This window comes from Macrobrachium nipponense, chromosome 23 (assembly GCF_015104395.2).
Source record: "Macrobrachium nipponense isolate FS-2020 chromosome 23, ASM1510439v2, whole genome shotgun sequence".
NCBI lineage: Eukaryota > Metazoa > Arthropoda > Malacostraca > Decapoda > Palaemonidae > Macrobrachium > Macrobrachium nipponense.
In genome coordinates this window covers 11210024-11222523 of record NC_061090.1, presented here as the reverse complement: position 1 = coordinate 11222523, position 12500 = coordinate 11210024, and the positions used below count along the sequence as shown (strand labels likewise).

Below are 12500 nucleotides of genomic sequence, written 5' to 3'. Positions count from 1 at the left end.
CACGCCACGGAGGCGCTTATACTCTGAATTCTTGCCTGATCTTAACCCTAACTATCCTTACTGACTCTAGGGTAGAAAGCCATATATGCTTTGCAAAGTGTATTTAATACTATGCGGAAAATATAACGTGTTTGGACTATTTCGTGCTGGTTAGAAAGCTTCACCGTCTATTTTATTAGACACAGGATCTTCATAAATACTTTCCCCAGCTTGAAAATGTGGCGGTAACGAGACCGTTATTTTTATTATTATTTTTTTTTTTAGCAGTATTCATCTTTTTTCTTCTTCTTTTTTGTGACCTTTCAACACGCCTGGCTTCGTATATACCTTTATTGAGTTTTTCTTTTTTTTTCTTGAGTGGTGTATGTTAGCAATGACTATTCATGTTATCAAATAAAAAAATATATATATAACGGTTCCTACACCGATATATGTTTTCCTTCATTTGTTCGTTTCTATAGAAGATGCAGAGTATTAGGTATTATTGTTTATATACAGTTCTCATTATATAAAACACTTTTGCTTTGAGGTTTAGTGTGACACAAGTAACAGGAGGGAGGCGTTGAAAGTTGCCGTCTCAACCTGTAATTTCCCCTTTATATAGGAATTAAGGAACTTAAGACTTTGCATCAAGAATAATACAATTTTCATTATATAAAACACTCTTTCTTTAATGTTTAGTGAAAGACAAGTAATAGGAGAGAGGCGTTGAGGATTTTCGTCTCTTTCTGTAATTTCCCTTTTATATGGTAATTCAAGCTTTTGCATAATGAAACCGTTTGCTTGGGTTACTTCTTTACAGAACCTTACCCTGGAAAAGACGTCTTTGTGGCATATTGCAGCTGAGGAAAGCTACTCATCACCTTACTGTATTTCAGTATCATTGTGACTGACTAACCTACTACGTAAATGACTGAAAAAAAAAACAAGTTCACGTTTACCATCATAAACAAAATGAAGAAATTTTTTTTAACGTGGATGGGTTTTAATTATTGGCGACCTCAAGGTTAATTTTAAGTACTACATTAGTTTTAAGTACTACATTCTTTAGTACTGGTCTATGTATATTGTTCAAAGGTAAAGATATAGACTCCCCGAAACAAGAGCCTGTGCCAGCATATGGCTGACGCAAAAAAAACGAACGAAATGTAAAGATTTTAAAAACTTAAGTTGCGGAGAATACCGAATTTCATTTACGCATCATGATTTATCTAACTGAAGAAACTTTATAACCCATCAAGCATTATGCACGAACTGCATAAATATATAAAGCTAAGATTTTATATTTACTTACATTATAACTTTATAACTATCAGAATTGACGGTTACCCAAGCCCCGTGTTAACTGCAATTAAAACATCGAACTAGTTGCTAAGCCATTTTCTGCTTTAATGTTACTCCTAATTGTGAGGAAATTCATGCGTATTAATAGTAGGAATCTTAAATATAAAATTCTTTACAGTAAGGGGCTTTAATATTTTACCATACTTCAATATAAAAAAGTAAATATGTAAACTGGTCGTTTCGTTTATATGGTCATTCGCTTCCGGTGTAGGGCAACAGCCCGGTCATTTCTGACAGTCGACACGAAACTGAACATCAAAAGCCAGTTGGTTGTGTTCCTGTCAGGATTTTGCTACTAACTTCGGTGAATCTATTTCAAGGCCAAAAGACGAAGCATTACAAGATAGGTATACGTAGGTATACATTGGCATTATTTCTAAAAGTTTTTATATGATTCTATCTACAGTAATTCGCTAATGAATTCTGTGTGTAGATGTGCACATTAAATACAAATCCGAGTATGTGAGCGAGTTTATTTTGATGTGAAAAAAATTATTTTCTGTGTTGCCCGAGTATTTATTTGGGGCCTTTCAGTCTGACTTACGTGAAGTTCTTATCAAGAGAACACTTTGTGTTTCACCTTGCCCGAAGAAATGAAGCATCTATTATATGTTAAAAAATGCGTAAGATAAAACTAATCGTTAAAAATACGTTGTCTTAAGACCTATGGAAATGTGCTATGATGTTTATTAATGTTGGGATTAAATTATCATAATGTTTTTATCGTAATACGATGTTTATTAATGTTGGGATTAAATGATCATAATGCTTTTATCGTAGTCGTTATAAAAAAAAAGTTTTTATTTACTACCAAAACACAAAGGGAGAAAGTTGTGAAAGCATGTCTACATATATAACACTCTCGATAAACATAATACATATATTAGTTGGGGATTAGTGAGAGCGTATTTAACCTTTCAATTACTGCCGTTCCTCTAAACACACCCATATAAAACAAGAGTAAACACAGGACTTTTATTCAAGCGTCAAGAGCTTTCCGGAATAGCTAATGCTTGGCACATAATTATACGTATTCCCTAGGTTATAATTCAAGGAAATATTTATTCAAAGTTTATTTCACCACATCGTATGATTCCACCTATGTCAAAATCAATTCGATGGTATTATACTGGCAGTGATATGGAGGTACAGCTTGACCACTTGATACCCATGGTATCTTTCGCCTGTCAGTTCGTAACCACGAACTTAATTGAAATGGTTTCTGCGATTTTACAATTATTTTCACTAGCGCTTATTAAGGTTATCTTATATATTTGTCTTTCTTTTGATGTAACTAATCTTTCATAGCCTCCTTTTGGCGGACAATGCAAGTTTCTTGTCGAGCTGCACTGATTGATACGAAACCTTACCTAGCTCCACCATGGAAGATGGGCTAATATTGGGAAGAAAAGTTGATCGATTTTCTAATCTCGAGATGGATCAAGGGCGGCCCTTTAAAAATGGACGTTAAAGAGAATAATCCCCAATTTCATCACGGCTTGAGCAGCTTTACCGCCCTAAAATGATATGTCTTAAGTTGGTAGAAAAACCTGGTAGTGATCTTTAATACACGTACCTCGTTAATAGCTTTATGATTTTTAATCTAATAAAGATGATTAATGATGACGATCTATAAACAAAATAGAATACAGCGAGTGAATATATAGTCCAGAAAGAACCTGTTCCTTTATTTATTTTTCAATAAAGACGAATATCTAATCCTGAATAATGATCCGTATAGCGCCCAACCACTCCATGTTACTCGATCTTAAAAAAAAAACGTTGGGGGCGGGGGGGAAGGGTTGGAATGAAGTATGCAATAAACGTACCCCTTAAGGGAAAACGTTTATCAAGACCCATGGAAAGCATTATATTACAGGATTAGGTAACCTGGCAGCAGTGAAAGACAAACGACCACCGAGCCAATGCAATATGAGATAGTATACCTATTGATTCCCCCTCACTGCTTGTGAGGAGGAAGAGGCCACCTGATCTACCTCAATTTGAACAAAATAAATGAGAGAGATGCTGTAAAAGGAGACTCAAGAGACGTATGAAGGCAGTATTGTTAATTAAAGTTACAGGATTTAATTCATTTCGACGACGAGGAAACCAAAGAACTGAAGCACCCGATATGAGACAGCAATATTCCACATGAAGATGGCTGAGCCGATGCAACGATTGTGTTTCCGAGATGGAGAATAGAATTTCTCGACGATGACATCTGCTCTCACTCATAAAACTAGAATTGTCTTTTCCAATGTTTCTGAGAGCAGGCCTTTATGACTCCTCCAGACAACCTAAAAGATAACTTGATTAATAAAGACTTTTTAAGACTGTTTGAAGGTGGTAAATAAGGCCTTTGTTCAGCCGTCTATTCGAACAATAAAATCCAACGATTTCTACGGAAAATCTTTGCAATTTCGTTCTGAATTTCTTGTAGTAGAACGTCAGACATTGAATCCAGACTTATAACTTTCTGCATTTAATTAGTTGTTTAAGGTTTTCTGGTAAATAAATCCCTATGCAAATTCATTATTAAGTTACACTCTAGGATCCATTGACATGTTTCATTCTTATTTTCTTTCACTTAGCAGCGTCATCTTCTAAATTTAAAAGCGAAACAAATACCGGGTAGTGTGGGCTTGAGGTCGTACTGGCAGCAGTTTTCTTTTCTACAAGAACAAGCATTGGTTGTTTGGAATGGTTATGGTCTTTGCAAATTTTTTTATGTTTCTGAAACTGCTGCTTGCAGAGCCTAACTCCCTTACCTACCTACAACTTCATGTTCATATTCAATGAGGTTTGGGGCATCGACCCTACAGTATTTGGAAGTTCCGTTTTTATTTCTCTTAAAATTCTTGCACGGTAAAGAAAATATATTTGGACAGTTTATTTCTGTTATATTCTGGAGTTATTTAAAGTGATTTTTGGTTGTCTCCTTATAATAAAATAGATAAAATTCTCAGTTCTAGCATTCATAATCTTTCACTGATTACGTTTCAAATGCTTATGATATTTAACACGCTCAAGTAGTTAAGACTTTGGATTTTGCAGAATAATGTCTAGAGTACGAATGCTATTATTGCTGTCTTAGTCCTTCACCTATATGTAGCATGGTTTTCCAAATCATTATATAATAAACTTGAGGAAATGGCAATTAACATAATCCTGAATCAAGAGAGGCTCAGGCTGCTTAAGACTAAGTTAGAAATCGAAACATCCAAGATTTTAAAAAGGAGCCCAGTATAAAATATCAATAAAGATCAACCCCCTTGAGTTTATAAACCTACAGAGTGATCTTCTGCGAGACGGATTTACGATAGAGCGTTCAACATATAAATGTACGATACTAGTAATTTGGCTGCGACGTTTGACAATAATAATATAGTTGGGAAGTAGACCTTCTTTCAAACAACTTGTTGAAAACTGTGGCTGATTCAGCTGCGTTAATCTTATACTGGACTTTCCCAAGTCTCCGTATTGTTGATTTTTCAGTATTGCTTAGTCTGGCAAGCAATGTGCCAGTGGAGGACATGTCAAATCCGGTGGATTCAGGGGACAATTATTATTCTGCATGAGTAATACATAGGTATACATCAATCTCTCTCTCTCTCTCTCTCTCTCTCTCTCTCTCTTTCTTGGTATGCCTTGCCCTTTCTTATTTGATTATAGTGAGCAAATAAGAAAAAGGAGCAAGCCGGAGAGAGAGAGAGAGAGAGAGAGAGAGAGAGAGAGAGAGAGAGAGAGAGATGTATACCTATGTATTACTTATGCAGAATAATAAATGTCCTACGAATCCACCGTTTTTGAAATGTCCTCCACTGGCACATTGCTTGCCAGTCTAAACAATAATAATAATAATAATAATAATAGAGTGGACGAAGGCATATACCAGAAAACTAGGAAACACAAGACAATTCTACACAGCACTACACCCAAGAGGAAATGCAGACCATAAACAACACGAAAGGAAGGAGGGAGCGGCCTACTAAGCATAGAGGACTGCATCAACGTGGAGAGCAATGCACTGGGGCAATATCTGAACACCAGCGAAGACGAGTAGCTAAGGAGTGTATGGGAAGAAGGAATGATGAAAGTAGACGAAGTCCCAGAAATATAAAATCATGAGAATGACAAACAGAACGAAAGAATGGCACAACCAACCAACGCACGGATAGTGCATTAAACAGACTAAAGAACTGGCCAGCAATGAAACGTGGCATTGGCTATAGAGGAGAGAACTCAACAAGGAAACAGAAGGAATGCTAACAGCAGCACAAAATCAAGCCCTAAGAACCAGAAATGTTCAAAAACGATAGATGGAAATAACATCCCACCTATATACAGGAAGTGCAATATGAAAAACGAGACATAAACCACATAGCAAGCGAATGTCCGGCATTTGGACAAAACCAGTAAAAAAAGAGGCATGATTGGTATCAAAAGCCCTCCACTGGAGCCTGTACAAGACACACCAGCTACCTTGCAGTAATAAGTGGTGCGAACACCAACCTGAGGGAATGATAGAACACAATAAGGCAAAGATCCTCTGGGACTATAGTATCAGAACAGATACAGTGATACGTGCCAATAGACCAGACGTGACGTTGATTGACAAAAACAATAAGAAAGTATCACTCATTGGTGCTGTAATGCCATGGGATACCAGAACAGATGAGAAGGAAAGAGAAAAAACTTTTAAATATCAGACCTGGAAATAGAACTAAGGAGGATATGGGATATGGCAGTGGAAATTATACCTATAATCATAGGAACACTAGGCACGATCCCAATATTCCCGAAAAGGAACCTGGAAAAACTAGATACTGAAGTAGCTCAAGGACTCATGCAAAAGAGTGTACTACTAAAAACAGCACACACAGTAAGAAAAGTGATGGACTCCTAAGGAAGCAGGATGAAACCCGGAAACCCCACATTAGGAACCTGGAAAAACTAGATGCTGAAGTAGCTCCAGGACTCATGCAGAAGAGTGTACTACTAGAAACAGCACATATAGTAAGAAAGTGATGGACTCCTAAGGAGGCAGGATGAAACCCGTAACCCAACATTATAAAAACCACCCAATCGAAAAGGATGACTGAGATAGACCACAAAATAATAATAATAATAATAATAATAATAATAATAATAATAATAATAATAATAATAATAATAATAATAATAATAATAATAATACTTTATAAAAGTAATGGCTACTTCAGCAGCGTTACACTTGTAGAGATTCTTCTCTATTTTGCGAATAGCGGCTTTTTCCGCGCTACTCAAACAGGCTAGTAGAGCGCCTATAGAGGTCATGGTCAAATACAGGGTCAAAATAGGTGTATATACTTGAATTTTACAGATAAACTATGATACCATAGTCATCAAAGTCATTAGCAATTTTCTCTCTCGAGAGAGAAAATTGTTAATGACTTTGATGACTATGGTATCATAGTTTATCTGTAAAATTCAAATAAATACACCTATTTTGACCCTGTATTTGACCATGACCTCTACAGGCGCTCTACTAGCCTGTTTAAGTAGCACGGAAAAAGCCGCTATTCGCAAAATAGAGAAGAATCTCTACAAGTAGCCATTACTTTTAATAATAAAGTATGCTTGAGAGAGGGTCTGCTTCCTAAGTACAACAACAACAACAACAACAACAACAACAATAATAATAATAATAATAATAATAATAATAATAATAATAATAATAATAATAATAATAATAATAATAATAATAATAATAACGACCAATTACAATCCCTGCTTACCGACCTACCCACCCATTGTACACGCCCTGCCAGCTTCAAGTACCTGTAAACCACGTACCTCAATAATAATAATAATAATAATAATAATAATAATAATAATAATAATAATTAAGCAGAAGAAGAATAGTGGATTGTCAGTTAAATGATCTGGAGGTATAACTAACATGACAAAAGTTACATCATAATATCCATGACAAACAAAAATAGAACACGTCTATATAAGGAAATGCGGATTGCGGATACAGGTGCCTATTCGGCGAGCGACAGAACTGAAGACAGACAGACAGCAAGATCCATCCAAGAGCTCGTATCGGGTGTGGAAAAGCCGAGAGGCGAGCGAGAAGTTTATTCACATCTTTCTTTTGTTCCCATGTTTCATCCATTTTCGACTTCGGGGAAGGATTATAAAAGTCTCATTATGGCGGAGAACGGAGAGAAAACAGCATTTTCAAAAGATGGAGCCAGTCAAACAGCCCGAACAAAAAACAAAAAAACAAAAAAAATAAAACCGGTTGAATTGAAGTCTTTGAGGCGCTTCCGACGTCGACTTCCCCAAACAGGTTGGAGTGTTAGAGGAGGCGGCCGTAGAAATACTTGCAAACACTTTTTTGTCTCCAGGGGTTTGGCGACTAAAAATAACGCCCCCCCCCCCCCCCCCCCCCGCATAGGGAGAGCAACAGACATCCTTCCCCCGGCACTGATGTTAAATGACTCAGAACTGAAAGAGCCATAGTTATATAGGGGAGACCAGGGTCAGCTGGCACACATTTTACAAATTTGGTTACTGGGAATATAAAACAAATATTTTTGCAAAATTCTTACCATCATTGAAAATAATAAGCATTCCTATTTATCACAGAGCAAAATATTTGTGGTTTGCTTTCAATATAAGGTAACAACAAGCTTTAGAAAAAAATATCTTTTTCGTGCCAACTTGCCCTGCATACGGGTAAGTTGGCACACATTATGTGGTAAGTTGACATATTGATAATTAAAAGAAAATCCTACGTTATATCTAAATCAAATAGCAAAAATACCCTCTGAATTTTCAAAATACAAAATAAAAGGCATTAGTATTACTTCCGATCATCATTTGACTTGCAATTGTGGCAGGTGTCAAGTATATCTTTGTCATGCTCCCACATATTACATGCCCTGCACTGGACCCACACTTCTCCTGGCTTACCAAACACAGGCTGTCTTCAACTGAGGCTTCTTCTAAATCAATAGGAAGAGTTCTTAAACTCTGGGAATGGTGTTTCTTTTTTTTTTCTTTTTTTGTGCGGATGTAGGATTCTTTTCGTCTTTGGTGTTTTTTTATTCAATTTCTATTCAAGATTTTTTTCACTGGTGTGTCTGCTAGAATAGCAGAATGACGTTTCGTCCTATTCATTGAATTGTCCCTTTCTGGCACCTGTTTTAGGCACTGGTCTCAGTTCTGCAAGTGAAGTCACAGTTTTCCCACTTACTCCTCCAAGGTGATCAACTTACCTTGGTCTTCTCCATCAAGCACTCTTTTAATTCCAATGTTATCTGTCATATTACAAGACTGTATCACGCTGATGACTGAACTGAAGCCCATGTGTCTTTTCGGACATCTCTCGATCTGTTACAGACACACCTATAAAATCAGAATCCTAAACCCATTGAAATATTAAATAAGTGACAATTAGAGGCAAAGCCATGGACACCTTACCAGGAATGTTACAGATGGGCATACTTGATCCTGGATTACTAGTCATCCACGAATCACACGCTATAACACATTTCTTCAGAGGTCTATAAACACAAACATCCAGGGGCTGCAACTTGTGAGAGAAATGTGGAGGAAATGATAGGACACTAATCTCATTGTCCTTACAAAAACCCAGAAACAAAACGTAAATTATATAAGTAAATAGGCTTACTATTGTTATCAAATAACGAGAGGCAAGTCTGCACATATGCCAACTTGCCCCATCCCTACCATTTGGTACAAAAACACGTACCAGTCCAAACCAAGAAGCGTTGAATTATTAATTTTAATGGTATACAGTCTTTAAACCATGAGGAAAACTAAGCTATAACGGAGAAATAATCTTTCATGAATGTATGGATGTTATAGCAAATAACACAAAGAAAAAAAATTATTCACTACCATCAAAATCAACCTTTGCCTCATAAATTCGAGCTCCTACGTCCTATCTCTATGGAATATTGCTGGTAACTGAGGAACCACGTGACAATTACGCAGTATATGTATTAAGGTCCTCTACTGGTAAACATTAAAGTTATTTAGTGTGTGCCAACTTACTCCTGCAGCCAACTAGCCCCGGCTTTTGAGATGAGATGCAGTTGTTTTTGTTTGTTTGTATGGTGTTTAAATCACTACGTTGTCCATATTAATACGCATTCAGTATGCATATCCTCTATTGACACGAAAGATTTTTCCACCTGTATAACACACCACTACAAATGACAGGAATCACAAGCGCTTCCTACTTAAGTGACTTCGATATACTGTTTGTATGGTGTTTTTACGTCGCATGGAACCAGTGGTTATTCAGCAGTGGGATCAACGGCTTTACGTGACTTCTGAACAACGTCGAGAGTGAACTTCTATCACCAGAAATGCAGATCTCTCACCCCTATGTGGAACGCCCGAGAATCGAACTCGCGGCCACTGAAGTGGCACGTCAACACCATACCGCCACGCCACTGACGCGCTGATGTGCAGGTTGGATGAAATCCTTGCGTCGTATGTTTTTGATCACGTGGAAAATGCAAGGGCATTTTTTTTTTGTCACGAATACGAAGCGTTGTAACGAGAAACTCTTTCGTAGGAATGAATAAAACAAGTAAAAAATGCACCAACGTTCCTTCGGCTGCAATCGAGTTCTCTGTACAACGTATAAAACTGTATGAAACTTTCAGCCAGGGCCCGGTCATGGGTAACTTTAACCTTAATAAAATAAAAATTACTGTGGCTAGGGGGCTGCAATTTGATGTCTGATGATAGGAGGGTGGGTGACCAACATACCAATTTGCAGCCTTCTAGCCTCAGTCATTTTCAAGATCTGGGGGCAGACAGAAAAAAGTGCGGACGGACAGGTTTCTTTTACATAAACCTACAAATATATGCGCCTCATACTTGTCACGAGTGCAAAACGTACACATCTCATACACACACAAAACATTATATATAATCACAGGATTTTATACTAACATATACTCCCTTAGTTCTGAGAATTACTAAACTATTTAAAATGAAATGCCTGGTTCCGTTTAGTATGTGATTCATAGGCATATCGCAATATTTGTTCCAGGAACCGAGAGGAAATTGTAATGACGAGTACAAATATCCCTGAATTTTCTTTTATAAATATTAACAGTTCTCATATTAGCATTGATAAAATGATTGATATCTGACTGCAATGGTGATGTTTTAATGAAAATAATTCCAATTAAGTAGAAATATTGGTAATTACCCATGTAATTAGCTGCAGCCAATATGAAGGTTTCATTATTTTGGGCTGGTAACCCAGCGTTAATAACTCTTGCTTAATAATATTTTTGGGCCTTGTAATATAACATAATATCAATAATACCTTTTGTGCCATTAACTTATATTAAGTATGTTATATGGTAGATAAACTGCTGTCCTGAACATAATCATCAACGTCAATAAAAAGGCACAATTAACAGATATTTTCTAAATAATATTATTAAATTAACTTCGACAAGGAAGCTATCGAATTCTCCATTTACACGTCCCCGAATATGAAAAGCATAAACAAAGAGACGGCACTTGTGAAGTGCCGAACTGGACATCTAGTTTTGAAACAAGCACCGAAAATTACTAATAATGCATAAGTGTGTCTGGTAGTTTTCGTTTTTTCCTTTAGTAAATTACATGAACTCTCTCTCTCTCTCTCTTGTGTTTCTAATGCACTAACAGAACAAATAAATAAATAAAAACAAGCACCGAAAATTCCTAATAATGCACAAGTGTGTCTGGTAGTTTTCCCTTTTTCCATTAGTAAATGACATGAACTCTCTCTCTCTCTCTCTCTCGTTTCTAATCCACTAACAGAATAAATAAATAAATTTAAAAAATCGTAAACACATCACTCTCACAGTCATGGCCTTGCAAAAAATTCTCGCTTTTATTCATCGTTTGCATGAACATTTTCTGTCCGATCAGAAAACCTAATATGTTTGCGTTAACTTTTTTTTTTTCTTTTCAGGCATGAGCGCTCAAGAGCAGAAATTCACGGTGTATCCAGACAGCGTTGAGGTCAATGAAGGGGACGACGTGTTCCTCAGTTGCGTTGTGCAGAACCAGCAAGGAAAGGCCCAGTGGACTAAGGACGGATTTGCATTAGGTAAGTAGTAGGTGGGCACATAGAAGATAAACGTAGAGAGAGAGAGAGAGAGAGAGAGAGAGAGAGAGATACTGTCTAATTTTATTTTTCAGACTTTCCCAAGACAGCACAACACGATACAAAAACAAATACGTGGATATACAGCGTTACACAATAGGCATACTGGCTGTACGATCTATTTATTTTACCCGTTTGTGTTTGTTTATTTTGTATATACACATACGTCACACATGTAGGTAACACAAACAGATTATACAGCCAAGAGGCTTAGTGTGTAGTGCAGTGTGTGTATGCATGTATGTAGTATGTATGTATGAATGTGAAAATATATAATATATATAATATATATATATATATATATATATATATATATATATATATATATCTTATATATATATATATATATATATATATATATATATATATATATATATATATATATATATATATATATATATATATATATATATATATATATATATATATATATATACAGATATATTATATGTGTACATGTATAGGTATATATATGTATATACATAAGTATAATCAAGAGATTGCTATTGTATGACGAAGGAATAAAATCTCCCAGGAGTTAAAAAAAGTGGGAGAACAAATAATTCTCCCACCTACCTTGCAGCGAAAGGCACCAACTATGTCCTCATTGAAAATTAATGACCCTTTCCGTCAACGCGCTGAATTTGAAGCTTACCTGATTTTTTACGGTTATTGCTTTCACGCCATAAAACTTTACGAGCGTAGCGTAAAGTACCTGACGGATTAATTGGAGGGCTAAAGGAAACACTGGTTTACCTGCCTCGCCTTTTTCGCTTCAACTCTATTTTGGTATTTATAAATGACAACGACAACAGATTTAAGAGGGGAGGGTTGAGTATACTGCCATATCTCACGGATGTAATTGGCTTTTGACTTTAAAGCAGACTTTTCACTAACATAGACACTCTTTAACACACATATGAGAGCAGGAACTTATGAGATTGTAGGCACAAAC

The 12500-nt window shown here is 36.3% G+C and overlaps 1 protein-coding gene across 2 annotated transcripts in view; it reads left to right on the top strand.

Moving 5' to 3' along the window:
• The window catches only part of LOC135196169 (nephrin-like), a 129927-nt gene that overhangs the window by 52628 nt on the left and 64799 nt on the right, over window positions 1-12500 (top strand). For both annotated transcript variants that reach the window (XM_064222759.1, XM_064222750.1), the window contains exon 3: window positions 11351-11488. In XM_064222759.1, the coding sequence (XP_064078829.1) occupies window positions 11351-11488 (138 nt within the window). The remainder of the gene's footprint in view (window positions 1-11350; window positions 11489-12500) is intronic.